At 34.3% G+C, this 19,143-nt stretch overlaps 1 protein-coding gene across 1 annotated transcript; it reads left to right on the top strand.

Annotated features, from left to right (window-relative positions):
• The first annotated feature begins 7,512 nt into the window (after window positions 1–7,512).
• Window positions 7,513–8,940, top strand: LOC114714944 (uncharacterized). The gene is made up of 5 exons (XM_028899735.1): window positions 7,513–7,607; window positions 7,800–7,881; window positions 7,960–8,367; window positions 8,556–8,644; window positions 8,754–8,940. The coding sequence occupies exons 1-5, from the start codon at window positions 7,513–7,515 to the stop codon at window positions 8,938–8,940; spliced, it is 861 nt and encodes a 286-aa protein (XP_028755568.1).
• Window positions 8,941–19,143: the final 10,203 nt, after the last annotated feature.

Genomic DNA, 19,143 nt, shown 5'->3' with positions numbered 1-19,143 from the left:
CTTAAAATTCGGTTAGATTTCATTGCTTTTTATGTACCAAAATATGAATTTTGCTATGTCATTGAATATTAGCATAGTAAATTTATACACTACTAGCCAAAGTATCTCAAATTGTATTTCTACTACTTAGTACTGCTCCGGTCCTTAATATAGGACCCAATTCTTGAGTTGGTTTTGGTCCTAAATATAAGACCCATTTCTCATATTTATTAATTTTCTCTAAATTACCCCTATGAATACTCCCTCAACCATAATCAAGTGAAAGAGGAAGAAGGAGTATTAAAAAAGATGATTATGGTATTCTAAGAAAAATGTGTCACTTTTTTTATAATTAACTAACTTACCTAACTTTCTTAATCTAATCAAATTAGTTAAATAGATCTTAGATTAAGGATCGGAAGAGTATTTCATATTTTTTCCCCTATTTTGAAAACCCATCATAGTAGAGGAATTTCTTACAATTGCAATCAAACCAAGTGCGAGTAAAAAAGTGTTGTGACACTCAAAACAAGAGAAAGGAAGAGATAAATGCTTAATTAACTGGGCATATCATTCTTTTTAACTTAAATAAGCATGTCATTCCTTCTTCTTGTTTTTTTTTTTTATGGGCAATGAGTATTAACAATGGCATGTTTTGAATTAGTTGTTAATAACTTGGTTGGCTGTGAATATAAGATTTTAGCAGTAATATATTGACATGTGAGAATGCCTGTATGGACATGTTAAGGTGATAATATTGACAAATAATTTTGTCAAGAATGATAACTCACTTTATATCATAATATCGTACCATATTATGTCATATTATAATCAAAATGTATTATATAAGCATATCTAACTTGAAATCATGTAAGATCAAAACATGTAACTTGAAATGAAATTATACCATAACTTCATATTATATTTTTAACAACTAGGAATTGACAAGTGAGGGTGCTTATGTTGAGAAGTTAAAATTAAAATGCCAATATTCACAATGGTATCATAAAATTCAACTAGAATACTGTTGATGAAATTATGAGTCCATTAACTAAAAACTAAAATAAATATTGTTTATGATATTTTATTATATTTAGAATTAAAAAACATAAAATTTAAATGAGAAAGTCATGTACAAAAAAGTACTTGTAAATGACATTATATCATTTTTTTTACCAAACATTATGTCATATTTTTATTAGCATAAAAATGACAACTTAATATATAAGTATTGAAAAGTGAGGGAGCATGTAGTGATGGTGCTTTCAGTAAGTCACTTTACATTCGAAAATAACTGAATTGACATGTTATTATTGCAAACACCCTCACTTATATGATAGGCAAGTTATAATCCATTTTGTGATTATATTAGTTTTGCATGTTGTGATTAAATGTATTATCATGCAACATCAATGGAATAAAAATATGTATTTTTCTCAATTTCTTGGGCAAAATTTTTGGTGTTACTTTGCTCATGATTGAATTAAAACTTTGTATTACTTGATATGTTTATAAGAAAAATGTGTTGCATAAACATATGTAAAAGTGGTGTACTTCATGAGGCCCGCATGTTGGTATGCTCGCCCGAACCCTCAAAAAAAGTGCCCAACGGGCCCAACAAAGAGCTAAGCGAACAAAAATGTCTTCAGGCTAGGTTTAGCCGTGGGCAAGGAATGATACCTTACCTAAAAACACGCACACATATTTATATTTAGTGTAATTTTTTTTCACCGATTATCTCTTTTTATTTTGGCTAAAATATTTGGATAAAATTGGGAAAAAAAGAAGAAGGAATCATAAAAATTATAATTATATAAAAGGAGGCTCAAGACCAAAGTCCTTTCCTCTTACATAAGCCTCATATATATAAGTGGTTGAGCCAATTTGGGCTTGAAACTAATCTTTGTTGTGCATGGAATATTAAGGTTAAAGCCCTCTTAATAAGTGTACTTCTCGGGATTTGAATTTATGTTTTCCTTCTTACGAGGGTAAGATCACTTACCATTTCAACCAACAGCTTGTTGGTATCTCTCCCACCATGTTAATGTTTACGTCCATTCTTTTCAATATACATTTGGATGTTAATGATTGTGCATAGGAAAAGAGAAAAGACCGTTTTAGTTTTAAGTTTTTCTTTTTTTAAAAAAAAAACTGAAGGTAGAGGAGATAGGAAAAGATTGATTAGAAACAACTTGATATTTTTAAATATGTATTTTTATATTTGATCTTTCAAAAATAGTTATAATTTTTATGAGTTTATGAAGTATAATTGATTTTTTTTTTTCACATATGGTACGGGTAAGGTGTCATTGACTTGGGTAGGGAAGCCTACCTTTTATCCAACCCAAAATGGTTAAGATTTCTACTAGGCAAAGCTGGCCATTTTTTTGGGCTGAACATTGGGCAAGGCCCAATTTTTCCCATGTGCAACCCTAAATTATGTAACATGAAATTATATTGCATCATAATGTTATATTAGATTTTTAACAGCAAGAAACTGGCAAGTGAAAGTGCATGTATCAATAACTTAAAGAGTCGTTATTAACAAATGATAGTGGTAGAAATAATTATTCCCTACTTTATACTAGAATAATAATTCATATTATTTTAAAATAATTAATTTATTCAAAATAAAACCATTTTAATTTATCACGTATAACTTAAAGTGGAGAATAGATTGTATTTATTGCTAAAATTAAATTAAATTTTCATGTGAAACTTTGTAAATCAAATTAATATAAATAAATCCTAAAAATCAACTCGGAGCATACAATGACAAGTAATGTGCCTATATTAACAAGTCATTTACCAGACTTTTAGTATCATGAAAATGACAAGTTAATATGTAAGCATTAACAATTATCGTGACATATATTAACAACTAATATCAATATGCACCATATACTTTTTTTTGGGAAAATTACTGTAGAGTCCCACAGAAGAGATTTTACTACCGAAAGGTCCTATGAAATCATAAAATGTGTATGAGGTCCCAAGGGACTTTATAGCAAAAAATTTGAAACATGCAATTACTTTCTTGCCCTTCTGATTAAAGAAAGAAATCGAAGCACATGATTGAGAGAAAAACTCCTTTCAGTTGTCATCTTCGTGAAATCCATCGCCCTCTCACACTTCGCCGCCGTCTCGTTTGCACTCCATCCTTGTGTGCTCCGAAAACTTCAATCTCTGGCGAGGTCTGTCAGTGTTTGCTCGGTACATTGTCGCTCGCTGCTCCGCACTCCGTCACTCTCTGGTCTGACGTCTTCAATCCCCTGCACGGTCCGTCAGTCTCTGGTCCGCACTCTGTCGGTCTTTGGTTTGATGCCTCCAATCTCGTGCACGCTCCGTCGGTCTCTGGTCCGCCCTCCGTCGCTCTCTACTCTGATGCCTTCAACGCCTTCAATCTCCAGCATGGTCTAGCCGACTCTACTCCGCACTCCATCCCTCTCTGCTTCGCACTCTATTGCTGTTTGCTCCGACGCCGTCAACACCTTCAATCTCGGGTACGGTCCGGTGGTCTCTCTACTAACGCCCTCAATCTCCAGACAAGTAGTCTCTCTCTGTTAGAATATTTAACAATTTCAAACTTCTTGCTTATATTTTGAAAGATGTTTGGTTTTGAATGTTTGAACATTTGAATTGTTGATTGTTCGTAAATAGCTGCTTGATGACCTGAAGTGTGTTAGAATATTTAACAATTTCAAGCTTCTTGCTTATCTTGTTCTTTCGTGTGTTCATATATGGAACCAGTGATAATCCTGACTTGTATTTTCACTCTGATATTAGAAATGTGAAGTGTGTTGATATTACAATGATCTGACATGCGAATCAAAGTTAGGGGTAAAAGTTGGGGCTGGCTGGTACTAAGTTATATTAGAGATCAGTTTGAAGAACACTGCTTAAAATTTTCAAAAATTTGATTTGCTAGAGCTTTTTAAATGCATCAATCAGTTATTGTTAATATTGCTGAATAAAAAGGGAGAACTTTATATAATTGATTTGTTTGGTAATAAAATAATAAAGGTTTTGTTTGGCTTTTTATGGTGGGCTCCATGGTGGAATGTCTGAATAATTTGGCGATAAGGTGAGAAAGGAAATTACTTGTTGGATATAGCACCTATTGGCTCTGTACTACACTATCCAATGAAGGGAAATTCATTCTGGTAGATTGATTTATGATCCATATGTAGCATTGTTTACTGCCGTTCATTTCTTTCTGTCATCCAAAGGGATATATTTTGATTTTGTTGATTAGTGAATAATTTGGTAGCGTTGAAGATACTTACTATTTTAAAATATATGTTGATTATGGAAGGGATGAGGGCGTGCATGATTTGTTTTTAGGGGGTTCAAATCCTTTAGGAAAAATTACAGTGATAGAAAACTGAAGTTTCTGCAGTTAAATATGAAGCATATTGATAAGTAAATATTTTATAATTGAATAGGTTAGATTTTAGAATATATTCGGTTAAATTTACGAATATCTTATGTCTATTTAATTATCTTTTATAGATTTTTCTCTATCTAATCAATAATAAGATAAAAAGAAATTTTGCCACAAAATCTACTCATATCCTATTTTATTTTGCAGAAGATATTATTAGATTTCAGTGGAAAAGAAAATATGATGTGATGACAGTATTTTTTTCTTTTTGCAGTTGAACAAAATGACTAAAAAGAGTAAGAGAAAAGATGGACAAAGGGCTAGGAATTTCTTTGGATACATACTATTTACTGAAGAATTTTATGAGCAAAACAAGAAGTTTAAATCTTTTGAAGAGGGCACTAACTCTGTGAAAAAAGCTTGGGGGAAGTTAACAGAAGAGGAGAAAGAACAATATGGTGAAAGGGCTAAAGAAATGAGAGTTCCAGCAACAGGGAAGAATTATATTGTTCCCTTTCACACACGGTGTGCTCCAGGACAATTTATGGAAGTTTGCAAGCAATTGAAGAAAAGTAAAGATAAGATGGAAAGACTGAAAAGAATTGGTTTTGATAAATTGGTTGACATATGCTGCTCACAAATCTATAGAGATTTTTGTGGTGAATTGATCTGTGTGTTTAACCCTGGAAGTAAGCAAATTTCAATTCGAGGGAAGACGCATGAAATGGGGCCTGAAGATGTAAATCAATTGATGGGTCTACCATTTAAGAGGGAAGATATTAAAATAAATGTGGAGAATGAAGATGAAACATTCAAGAAATTAAGGAGTGACTACGGAAAAGTGCCATACAAAACAATAGGAAGATGGTTGATTGAAGGAAAAGTGGAAGAAAAGTTTGAATTCCTTTTTGTTATGTATGTACTAGGAGTCCTCTTGTGTCTTGGCTCTAGCGTATGGGTGAGTGATAAAGTGTTGAAGGTCATGGTGGTGACAAATGATAGTTTAGGACACTATGATTGGAGCAGCTTAGTTTTCAAAGAATTCTGCAACTCAATTGCAGAGTTCAAGAAAGGAAAGAAGAAAGGAAAAGCTGATGGGACGAAAAATGTGGGAGGTTGCTTGTACTTCTTAATGGTAAGTGTGGGTATGATTCATTTACTTTGATGTTAGTTGTATTATCAATGCGTTGTGTACGTTGTAATTGGTTGCTCTGTATGTTGTTATTTACTACTCTATGTTGTCAATTGGAGAAATATACGCTGTCAACTGCTTATGTATATGTTGTGATTGGCTGGTGTGAAGGTTGTTATTGTCCTGTGTGCAGGTTGTCATTGGCCTGTGTTGGTTTGTCACTTGGTTATGTATAGGTTGTAATTGCCTTCTGTTCATATTGTCATTCGGTTTAGCGTGGGTTGTCATTGGCTGCTGTGCATGTTGTGAATGACACAAATGTAGGTTGTGATTGGCTGATGTGTAGGTTGTGACTGTATGGTGTGCATGTTGTCATTTGGTTTAGCGTGGGTTGTCAGTGGCTACTACTCAGGTCAGTCGCCTGTGTTGGTTTGTCACTTGCTTATGTATGGGTTGTAATTGCTTTCTGTTCATGTTGTCATTCGGTTGAGTATGGGTTGTCATTGGCTGCTGTACATGTTGTGAATGGCGCAAATGTAGGTTGTGATTGGCTGATGTGTAGGTTGTGACTGTATGGTGTGCATGTTGTCATTTGGTTTAGCGTGGGTTGTCAGTGGTTGCTACTCAGGTCATTGGGCTGTGTTGGTTTGTCACTTGCTTATGTATAGGTTGTAATTGCTTTCTGTTCATGTTGTCATTCGGTTTAGCGTGGGTTGTCATTGGCTGCTGTGCATGTTGTGAATGACACAAATGTAGGTTTTGACTGTATGGTGTGCATGTTGTCATTTGGTTTAGCGTGGGTTGTTAGTGGCTGCTACTCAGGTCATTGGCCTGTGTTGGTTTGTCACTTGCTTATGTATAGGTTGTAATTGCTTTCTGCTCATGTTGTCATTCGGTTTAGCGTGGGTTATCATTAGCTGCTGTGCATGTTGTGAATGACACAAATGTAGGTTGTGATTGGCTGATGTGTAGGTTGTGACTATATGGTGTGCATGTTGTCATTTGGTTTAGCGTGAGTTGTCAGTGGCTGCTACTCAGGTCAGTGGCCTGTGTTGGTTTGTCACTTGCTTATGTATAGGTTGTAATTGCCTTCTGTTCATGTTGTCATTCGATTGAGCATGGGTTGTCATTGGCTGCTGTGCATGTTGTGAATGGCGTAAATGTAGGTTGTGATGGGCTTATGTGTAAGTTGTGATTGGCCACTGTGTATGTTGTTATTGGATGTTGTGTAGGTTGTAATTGGCTGCTGTTTATGTTGTCAGTGGACTCTCTGCATGTTGTTATTGTTGTATATCAAAGTTATCATTTACTTCATATGCAGATTTATTGCCTACAACACTTTCCTCTTGGAAAAGAAAAGGTCATAAAAAATGAGAATGCCATTAGTTATTGGGATGAAGAAAAAGTGAAAGCAAGAGTGAAATCATAAAAGAATAGTCACAGAGGCATACTACATGGCGTTACGAGTGTCGGTGGGGCTTCATCTAGTGCATCCGACACAGAAATAAAGCTAACCCACCATGTAAGTAAATCATGTCAAGCTTATTTTGGTGTTGTGTACAATTTGGAGTAATGATAACTTTCATTACTATTATTTTGTAGGAAATAAAGAGAACATATGAAAGGTTGATGACCATGGTTGAAGGGTTGGTGTCAACAATTGGAGAAGAGTTGGTTTCCCTGCAGTTGAGGTTAACAGATGAGATTGAGAAGGAAAATGTGGTGGAAGCAGTAAATAGCGAAAATGATAAAGAGAAGGCAACTAAAGATGAAGAAACAGGTCAATAAGATAAAGGAAGCCCAAAAGATTCAATTCTGTCACAAGATGAACAACAGAGTGAACAAGAAAGAGATGATAAAGAAGAGGGCAAAAGTGCTTCGCATGAAGAAGAGATTCAATCTCAACCTGAGGAGAAAGGAGAAGGGAGTGACTCTGGATCATAAGATGATGGAGAAGAAAAACTGAAGACAAGTCTAGTAATGCAGTAGCAAAAGAGGTAAGGGTGTTGGCGATGATATGGAGGGAAAGGATGAAATAGACCAGGAAGCACAAGGGCAAATGGATGTAAGAAGATCAACATGGGTGAGAAACTGTGCAATCAAATCTCCTTGGTTAGAGGAGGTGAAAAAAGCCCGTGGCAAGAGAAAACCTGACGAGAAAGAGGAATTATTCTAGATGTGCACAAGAAGATGTGATCAAGATGAAGGTGCCAAGTAAGTGTTGGGACTGATTGTAATTGGGACAACTGACTGACAACAATTTTACACATACAACTCTTGTGCTCATTGTTCCTTTTGCTGCAGGCACATTGTAGAGATGTATGGGTACTTCTTAACACGTGCTGAGCTTTGCTGCCTACAAGATAGGAAATGGATGAACGACAAGGTAAGACAGTTGTTTATATAGATAGAAAACTAGCAATGTCATTATGATCATGACTAACTGTTTGTATCTGTGATTTAGTTCATGTCTATGGTGGCAAGAACCTTGGTGGGAGATGAAAAAGAGAACCACGATTGTGTCAATAGGCACATTTTTTCACCCGAGTTAATGCAAACAATGGCCGCTAATCCTCTTAGGTGGAGCCTGGAAAAACATGAACATGAAATCTTGCCGGAGTACATAGGATATAACATTGGAGACTGTGACTTCATATTTGGCCCCACCCTTTTCAATTACCATTGGTTCTGTTATGTGATAGATGTAAGAACCATGCGTTTCTATGCCCTTGACTCCTTGGTGGACAATTTGACCATGTTGAGATTACAAAGAAAGGAAGAAGAAGCAATCAAAACAGGAAAGAAACCAAAAAGGAAGCAAGGGAAAAGGAAAGGAAAGATAGATCCTAAGCAATTCATGGCAAGAGGGATTGTATGCACAAGTTTTCATTCATTCTATAACTTGTTAATGCGTTATGGTTGCTTGTCTACTTAACTATCCTAGTCGTTAATGCCTGCTGATTACTTGTCATTCACTACTGTGAAGGTTGTTAATGCTTCCTGATAATTTGTCATTCACAATTGTCAAACTTGTTTCTTCTGTTTGTCTCTTTTTTGCAGAGAGATTGTTTCTGCCAAGTGCTTCGTGTGCTGAAGCCATCACTGTTTGCGGAGGAGACAAGATTGACAAGGAAGTCACGTGGGCAAAAGTTCATGTGTAATCTGACACGTGAGTTATTATTCTGCACAATAAGTACTTGTGTCTCAGCTTTTGGGAACTAATGTTCATTGACTAAAGTACTTGTTTTTCCTTTGTAGGGACTCTTGTGGGGTTCATGTGTTGAGCTGGTTACAAACATGGGACGGCACTGAGTATGGTGACGACGGCTACATAATGCCTAAGTACTCCCCTGAAGAAATCCATGACTTGAAGGTTGGATGCTTGTGGTGGCTCGTGACTCATCGAAACAACCTGCATGGCAATGAAGTGTTGTCTTTGCTATGAGGAAACCCCCAAAGCAAGAGGAAGAAATAAATGACGAGTATATATTGTATTTACTTTTATTTATTTGACAGCATAGTGACATCTGAACGTCAAGTTCACATTTTGTTCTTTTCTTTGACCATGTAATGATAGCTGGATGTTAAGATATGCTAGTGTGTATTGATATCCTTTATTAGTTATCAAGTTTTTGTAAAGGCATTCATGTGTTTTCATCATGTCCAGAAATGCAGACTGAATAAGACTGGATAAACAAATGGTAACCATGGTGACATGATAGGCATATATCAGAGTCCTCTCTACCACATTTATTTACAACCTCAACAGGGGTTGTTCACAACCATAACAGAAGTGATTAACAACATTGGCAGTGCCCCTGACAACTCACTCGGGGGATAACACAGCTCTTAATTGAATTATATTATCAGGACATATAACGACCTTAATAACAAAAATTGGGAGCATTTTAAAGTCATTAACAACTTTAACTGAACCAAATATGATTACAGCAGATTTTTATTGCAGTAATTCATTTACAACCTTAATAGGGATTGTTGACAACCCGAACAGAATTGGTTAACAACCTTCGTATTGCCCCTGACAACTGACACTGGGAATACCACAACCTCCACATAACATCAAATTCTAACCAAATCATATCATATTATGACTTTAACACAACTCGGATGTCTTAAGAAATCACTAAACAGTGAAAGTAGGAAGATTGCTAATGACAACCTCCATGGCGTTTGATAACAAGTCCATTACAACCTATTGACCAGTACATCAAAAATACAGAAATGATGTTATATCAGATTACAACCAGGTGTCATTTACCATTTGATATGTATATGTACAATGTAACTATGTCAAATTTACAACCCATTCAAAAAAGCATACGGGTTACATGTGTAGATAATGACAGAAAACTTGAGGTATAGGTTATGACATTTACAAAAAAATGCTGTCACAAGCATTCACAAAACGAAATATCAACAAGCCACCAGCAAAGCTTAACTTGGATTGGGGTTCTGGCAAGTCTTTACAGTATGGCCTGGCTCATGGCATCTTCCGCAGTGGTAAAGTTTTTTGCTTTGAAATTGAGATTCAATCCTTCTTTTCTTTGGCCTCCCTGAGGGTCTTCTAGTGATTGGTGGGCTGACAGCTTATAGCAATCATCTACAAATTCATAAACACTATCATGAAGTAGCTTTATCGCTGCACATGCATGAACACAAGGTACTCCGCTCATTTGCCATGCTAAACAAGTGTGTTTGTGTGTTGTGAGATCAACAGTGACACAAATCATTCCAATAGGAGATGTAGTATGAACTTGAACTCGGTTATCTCCATAATATACATTATGTATATTCTCCGCTCTTGCTACTTTTTATTGCAACTTGGACTCAATATTTGGCCCAATGCCATTTGTCCAATTTCCCATTGCCATTTTACTTGCAACCATCTTCTTGGCTAATTTTTCCATATGCTCATGTATGAGAACTAACACATTGTGCTTCCTCTCCTTCAAAATCCAGGCATTAAATGACTCCGCAACATTAGTGGTGATGTTATCCTATTGTTTAAATGGAAATTTGCTTAAAGCCCACCGATCTACATCTCCTTGACTGTCAGCCCAATCAGCTAATTATGGACAAAATGATCTAAGTTTCCCCATTGCAGCAACATATTCATCCTCAATCCTTGCATAGGTGATTTCATCCAGTATTTTCAATGCGACGTCCTTTGAAGTACCTGAAACTTGTCCCTTGCCTCGATTGATTTTTAAATAATGTGCACTAAAATTTTCTTTCACATGCCTATAGTAGAAAGCATGTCTCTCGCCACCAAATACTGTCCGCACAACACCTATAATGGCATTATTCTGATATGAAACTATTGTTGTCTCCACTGATCTTGTGATGTCTTTGACGTTCTAGAGAAACCAAGCCCAATCATCATATGTCTCCCCACTGACTATAGCATATGCTAATGGAAACAGTTCATTGTCCGCATCATATGCATTAGTTGAAATCAATGTCCCCCTGTAAGGACCACTTAGATGACATCCGTCTATATAAAGTATATGTCGACACCCTTCTAAAAATCTATTAATTGAACATCCATAAGCAATGAACACCCTCTCATATCTTTTACTATCCAACCCTTCCCATCGAGCAATTGTGCTTGGATCAGTTTCAATAAGCCTTTCACAAATCCAGGGAATCACCATGTATGAATCTTGTGCACGACCATGTATTTCCCTCAATGCTCTTTCTCTACCCCTGTATGCTTGACTATAATTCAGTTGCACCCCATATTCTTTGTACAAATTTCTTCTAATTTCATTAGCATTCTTGTCTATATTACATCTCAAAGAATCTATCATGATTGATGATGTTAAGTTTGACCTTCCAAAGTGAGATACAACCAAGCTGTCCTATGCATAATGCACATGCTCACTTCTTAAGGTTCTAATTATTAAGAACTCAAAATCTTGTCTTTGTCCCATTGAGTATGCACCCATATACCATGGGCATCCCTTCGCCATACACTTCACAATGATCTTTTGTTGATTGTTCTTCACAAATTTGTATGAAAACTTCACAACAATACTGTAACTATATAGTGCTTACCTAAGGGCTAGTATATTAGGAAAAATTTGTCCTTCTCCAATAACCAAACCCTTCTACTTTGTTGAATTCATTTCTAGAATTGGGGTTGGCATCATTTCTGAACCACATGGTAATGATAGTGGGTATTCACTAACCACATTAGGTAGAGATATAGACAATGCATCTGAACCTCTGAACAAGTCTTCCATCCTACATAACAGAACAGGTCAAGGGGTCGTTAATGACAACCTTCGATCACTATAATAACAACTTATGCACAACAATTGACAATAGCTAATATTACTTTAAAATTTAAAAAACACAACTCACACATGTTGCTCTTCTATTGGAACATCCCTTGTTAGTTGTGAATTTTGATCTCCATTTTCTCCTATATATACATGACCACTGTCACCATTGAAGTTAATCAAATGTTCTACTCCTTCATCATCTACTCCATTTTCAGGGGTTACAATAATAAATATCTGTTATTTTCCACTCATTTTCATCAGCAACACAGCATCAATGACCGAAAAACAGAGCATCATTCACCGAAAAACAGAGCATTGCTTTCTAACCCTAGCCACACATAGTAAAACCACACCTAAGATGATTAAAACCACATATGACTAAAATGAGCCTCCCTTGATACTTCAAGTGAGTTGAATCACATCATTAATGCCCACATATCCACACCCAATCAACTTTTCAGACCAACATTAAACTTGAGACTGGTTGTTAATAACAAGTCATACAGTTATATTAACAACCTTCGATGTACCTATTAACAACACATTTAACCATTGCATTTCAGGGGTTACAATAATAAATATCTGTTATTTTCCACTCATTTTCATTAGCAACACAGCATCAATGACCGAAAAACAAAGCATCATTCACCGAAAAACAGAGCATTGCTTTCTAACCCTAGCCACACATAGTAAAACTACACCTAAGATGATTAAAACCACATATGACTAAAATGAGCCTCTCTTAATACTTCAAGTGAGTTGAATCACATCCTTAATGCCCACATATCCACACCCAATCAACTTTTCAGAACAACATTAAACTTGAGATTGGTTGTTAATAACAAGTCATACAGTTATATTAACAACATTCGATGTACCTATTAACAACACATTTAAACATCACATTTCAGGGGTTACAATAATAAATATCTATTATTTTCCACTCATTTGCATCAGCAACACAGCATCAATGACCGAAAAATAGAGCATCATTCACCGAAAAACAGAGCATTACTTTCTAACCCTAGCCACACATAGTAAAACCACACCTAAGATGATTAAAACCACATATGACTAAAATGAGCCTCCCTTGATACTTCAAGTGAGTTGAATCACATCCTTAATGCCCACATATCCACACCCAATCAACTTTTCAGACCAACATTAAACTTGAGACTGGTTGTTAATAACAAGTCATACAGTTATATTAACAACCTTCGATGTACCTATTAACAACACATTTAACCATTGCATTTCAGGGGTTACAATAATAAATATATGTTATTTTCCACTTATTTTCATCAGCAACACAGCATCAATGACCGAAAAACAGAGCATTACTTTCTAACCCTAGCCACACATAATAAAACCACACCTAAGATGATTAAAACCACATATGACTAAAATGAGCCTCCCTTGATACTTCAAGTGAGTTCTTTTGGGACTTCTAAGCAACTAGATTTTTTTTTTCTGTGTGATGCACGAACTTATATATTTGATTAGATTTGAAATTTTAATATATATTATTCATATCCCAATTAATATACTATTTAAATTCAAAATTAATTATTAATTTCTTTATTTGAGCAGCTAATTGAAATCCCAAATAAGATATTATTCAAATTCACAATTAATTAATAAATTTTTCATTTGAGCCTCTAATTGAAATTTTATTTAGTTGCAATACTCCTCATTTGATTCAATATATTCAAACTCCAATCAAGATATTATTCAAATCTCATTAATTGAATACATTCGGATCTAATAATGTCATGCTCAATCCTTTTTTAAACGAATTAGGTATTACAAGATTTCAAGAGTATAGCTGATAGTTGATAGTTGATTAATGGTTGATGACTAGAAATTTCTCCCAGTGCAATGTACAGATTAGTATATTTGATTAGATTTGAAATTGTAATAAATATTATACAAATCCCAATTAATATATGATTCAAATTCAAAATTAATTATTAATTTCTTCATTTGAGCAATTGAAATTCTTGTGAGCCTCCAATTAAAATCTCGTTTAATTATAATATTTTCTATTTAATTTAATATATTTAAATTTCAATCAAGATATTATTCAAATTTTGATTAATTAAATATATTCGAATCTCATAATATCATATTCGACTCATTTTTAAATGAATTGGATATTATAAGATTTTAAGAGTATGGTTGATGATTGATTGATTTGTAACTCTTATACAACACTTTATTATCTTCTTTATTCTTTGAAACTTAGCGCAAATTTCTCAACAAAGTATAAGGACCTAATTTTTGCCAAAAAATTTTCCACTCTGTATTACACAAACATCTCTCTATTTTTTTTGGCCAACATTACACAAACATCTCTTACATGTTTAGACTTCATTTTCATCTATGAAACAGTTAATTGTCAAATTTGACTCTTAAAATTCTTTTTTTTTAATCAAAATACCTCTCCTTAACATATTAAAAATTTATATTTGTCAAAAAACAATTCTTATCCCATAAAAATAATTTTAATACATATATTTTTAGAAAAATTTTAAGTACTCTCATAGTACCACATCATATAAACACTACCCCATAAAAATGCACCAAAGCCATAAATGCCAGTTTACATGGCACCTAATGTGGCTATTTTTTAATTTAGGATATTTTATGAAAAAATTGTGCCACTCACATTCTCTCTCCCATTTTTCAATAAACCTCTCTTAAATTTTTCTCTCTTCACTTTATTCTTAAAGAAAATAGCATAAAAAGAAGTTGAAATTGTAATATTTCAATTTAGGCACTTAAGAGGTCAAAATTTTAGGAGAGAAAATAATGCTTGATTTGGTATTTTGTAAATACAGTTAAATGACGAAAATGCTCTTGTATCAAAAAGTTCATGGGAAAATTAAACCCCAGGTCCTTACACTATTTTGTTTTAAGCACTCCTTATAATTCCTGCCATTAGTCACGTTGATCCTTCCGTCTTCAAAAATATTAGAAAGACAAAACGATGTTAACTTGTTGAAGTGGGTGACACTTCATTGACTGTTTGGCAAATGAGGTGTATACTCCATGAACAAGAACATCGATGTCTTCATTAAAGAGCACCAAGTTATCTCTCTCACCAAATCCAACACTGATTTCTCCTACCAGTTCATTCGAGACAAAGGCTGCTTCACTCATTATGCCCAGCAACTTCTTCAATTATCTTAGGTCTGTCTCTTACTGTGTTACATGCATGTCAGCAGAAGGAGCAGCATATGTGTATGAGACATGATCTGACACACATTGAATTTCCAAAATTTGATATGATGCTGTTGGATATGGGGCATCATGGATGTTTTGTACCCAAATTATCTGGTGGAACGAGAGTACGATTCTGATTGCTTTTGTTGATCTGGGAAAGATTTTAACATTGTAAGGTAATCAAGAATGCAAAACCAATATTTACAATGAATATATTAAAGTGAAACATTAATATTTTTACCTCTACTTTTTGTAATAAACTAAAAAAGACTTTGCCACAACATTATTTTGTTTGCTCTATTTTTGGCCCCAACAACAGGGACATACAGAGTTGTAGCTTGGCATTACTATAGTCGGATGTTATGAGATTCGTGTATCTTACAGAGAGACCAACACCTTAACAATGCTGTTAGGTTATTAGAGAACAGAATTTTTGTATTGCATATGGGTTGAAGATTTTGCCTAACGTTTGTTTGTCTCCAGTTGATCTCGGGTGATTTTTCTTTTTGTAAAACTTATTTGTTAGAAATATATTCTTTCGGTGGTTCGCGATATATCAAGTTAATTAATTCCTTCATTTTTTGTTTTTATTTTGTTTATAAACCTTTCATATCAATAGAGGTAGAGTTAGAATGGAAAAACCTTTCACCTTTTGATAGCTGGTATGTAAATTCATTAATTACATAATAACTTGGCCAAGATGTCAATTAGAAAATTAAAACTTTTATTTTTGTTTTGGTCTATTGATTTACCCAAAGTGGATTTCTCCCATTTCGTTTTATCCCAAAAGAATGAAAAAAGAAACCTGTCTCTGTATACAAAAGTCTTCAATGGCATAAGGCTTGATCTTGTTAATATCTGGGTATGTTTATATATATGCAAGGATTTTAGAAACTGAAATATGTTGATTTTCAATCCTATTTTATCATTTGAAACTTCTTGAGGTCATTTATTTATAACACAAGAATTTCAAAGCTTGATATCCGTTTTGCATTTTAAGCTTATCTCTTTAATAGAGAATTCATTTATTTGTAACAGAGTAAGAGGAAGACTTAAGTTGCTGGGTAAGACGAGAGTTAAGCAGCCTTTGTCTTAAATGAACTAGTGGAAGAGATTAGCCACGTATTTGCCGAGTGAGACAACGAGATGCTGTTTAGCAAAACAACCAATCAATGAACCATCACCCACTTCAGCAAGTTAACGTCGTTACCCCCTTTTGACATTTTTGAAGAGGGAAGGCTAAACGTGACTAACAGCTAAAATTAAAAGGAGTTCTTACAAAGAGAAAAATAATAGAAGGAGCTAATTCAAAATTCGCTATCACTATCAGGACCTGGGGTTTAATTTTCCTAAAGTTTATTAACAAGTTGTGAATTAGCAATAACTAGTGGTAATCAATAAATGATAAGAAATGTACTAGCAATAACAAGTTATCTATTAATAAGTTGTAAATTGACAATAACAAGTGTTGAACAAATAATGACGAGAAATATACTGGTAATGACAAGTTTGATAGCCTTTTTTTTAGAAAATCTTATACAAGGCATTTTAGTTATTTGACCACATTTGAAAAATACTAGATTAGATCTACTTTCTCTTCTAGGATTTTGATGCCTGAATTGAAATATTGTAATTTCTAACTTCTTTTTATGTCATTTTCCCCTATTCTTATACGTTTCCGCCATTTTTCAGTTGATTCTCAGCTCCCTCTCTCCCCTCTTCTCTTTCATTACCTTTTATTGGGTTATGTTTTTATAAAAAAATCTATGAAAAATCATAAAAAAATTGAAAACTAAACCATTATTTTGCAAACAAGATTTCAAAATATCACTCATTTTATATAGAATCTAATGACAAAAAGAACTGTAAAAAAAAATTGAGGAAAGCTCCAAAATGAAGGGGTAGTGGGGAGCAGCAACTAGGGGGCAGCTGACACCTCCTTCTCCTTTTTGTTGGAATTTTAAGATTTTTTTGTTGAAGGATGGAAGATGAAGGAAACTCGTATGCTCTTTGACGTTCATGAGCATAACAGAAGGCAGAAACCATATGCAAAGATCAACAGAAATGCAGAAAATGAAGAAGCTGAAGTGTGGGCGGGAAAAGATAGTTTTCACTATCTCTAGATTAACGGACTATAATATGCAAAGGAAAATGTGGGGGGAAAAAAAAAGTAAAATAGGTAAACTTAAATCTCTAGTTAAATAAAACAAACAATGGTGGAAGTTAACCCCTCTTGAAGCAATTTAATTTTCAACAGTCCCTGTAAGATTTTGAAACATCATTTCAGTCCCTTTGTTCAAAATAAAATTAAAAATTATGGATGAAAATGCAATTATGCTCTCAGATTATTTTATTTATGAAAAAATATCAACCGCGTTGGAGCTCCGGCAACCGGTGAGCTTTTAGAGCCCTAGCAACCGGAGAATTTATTTTTAAAATAATATTATCAAGGGGAGTTTGAACCTATGACTCTATGACACACCAAAAGAATTGTAACTACCAAACCATTAAATCCATTTGATTATATAATGCAAAGAAATATATATATATATATATAACAAAATAAATGTAACTGTCCAGATATGCATGAACAACTCAAATAGGCCAATTTACACATACATTAGGCAATTTATAAGAGATAGATGAGAATTTACAATTCTGTTTGAGGTCCAGTGGAGAGAAAAATGAAATGTCAATGGTTGTGAATTCATATATATTCCTTGCAAATCTCCTAATTTTTGTTGTTAATCACTCTATTTTATTTGGTGATGCAACCCTTCACATATAATTTTTCTCTCTACTAAACTTCAAATAGAGTTCTGAATTCCTATATACCCTTGAAAATCATCTAATTTGTATTGTAAATTGCTTTATTTCAATTATTTTGCAACCATTGACATTTCATCTTTCTCCCCTAAAGTTGTAAATTCCTATTTGCCTCTTGTAAAATGCTTAATTTATGTTGCAAATTGCTTTGTTTAAGTTGTTCATCACATATAATTTTCCCCAACAAAACCTCAAATGGAGTTGTAAATTTCCGCATTTCTTTTGAAAATAGCCTAATTTGTATTGTAAATCACCCTATTTCTATTGTTATAATATTTAATTTTTCTCTCTACAAAATCTCAAATGAAATTGTGAATTCCCGCGTATCTCTTGTAAATTACCTAATTTGTGTTGTAAATTGCCTTCTTTTTATTGTTCATGCAACCCTTGACATTTAATTTTTCTATCCGCTAAAGTTCAAATGGAGTTGTGAATTCCCACATACCTCTTACAAATCGTCTAACTTATGTTTTGGCATGTTCTATTTTAGTTGTTTATGATATTGAATTTTTCACTCCATTGAACCTCAAATAAAGTTGTGAATTCTCATATATCTCTTGCAATTCGCCTATTATGTGTTGTAAAGTGTGTTATTTTAGTTGTTCATGCATATTTGGGTGCCTGTTTTGATATATATTATATAGGGACAATGGCATTTAAAGACCCTTGAAATTATAAAATGTCAATTTCGGTTCTTGAAACCGCATAATTGCTGGGAGAGACCCAGTCCTAAATTGCAATTATGAAATCATGATGAAAAGACTAAAATATCCAACTACTTCTTGTATAATCCTCCTTCCAAAATCCCATGAAGTCCTATCCCTATGCTTCCCTTACTTCATTTGTTTCCCATTTTGGTCTTGTGGTTGAGGATTTACCTCTGCTACCACTGTCTCCTCTACCCCCACCCCTACCTTCCCCTACTTTTTGGGACAAGCTCGGAAGCTACGAGAAGCTTGCATTATTAGCAGCATTGTCCATGAGATTGTTGAAGAGATTGGTGATGGATTCGACAATGGATGCCTCTGCAACTACTAGTATTACGTTCGAGGTTAAGAAGCCCAAAAGTGTCTTCAAGTTGGACTTGAATCTTCTTGTACCTGAGGAAATCATGATCATCACGCAGAATCCAATTTTTCCTTTCACCCCAAAGACACTGTCCTTGTCTTCTCGGGGTCTCCTCTAGTGGATTGTCATTACTGATCAAGTACCTTGTGGATTTATTAACCTCCCTGAGAGACAAACTTGATTTCTTCTCTTTTTGCTCAGGTTAATGTGTATCAAATCAA

The sequence above is a fragment of the Neltuma alba genome, unplaced genomic scaffold, assembly GCF_004799145.2.
Source record: "Neltuma alba isolate B1F8T4 unplaced genomic scaffold, ASM479914v2 tig00011557_pilon, whole genome shotgun sequence".
In the NCBI taxonomy this organism is placed as follows: domain Eukaryota; kingdom Viridiplantae; phylum Streptophyta; class Magnoliopsida; order Fabales; family Fabaceae; genus Neltuma; species Neltuma alba.
The sequence above is the reverse complement of the archived record's forward strand: the minus strand, read 5'-3'. Positions and strand labels throughout refer to the sequence as shown.

What these genes read in the sequence shown, in the direction of transcription:
- LOC114714944 (XM_028899735.1), top strand. Translation starts at nt 7,513, where the DNA reads ATGGAGGGAAAGGATGAAATAGACCAGGAAGCACAAGGGCAAATGGAT. An exon ending in GGAAATGGATGAACGACAAG is followed by an intron (nt 7,882 to 7,959) that starts GTAAGACAGTTG and finishes TCTGTGATTTAG; the next exon opens with TTCATGTCTATGGTGGCAAG. An exon ending in AATTCATGGCAAGAGGGATT is followed by an intron (nt 8,368 to 8,555) that starts GTATGCACAAGT and finishes TCTTTTTTGCAG; the next exon opens with AGAGATTGTTTCTGCCAAGT.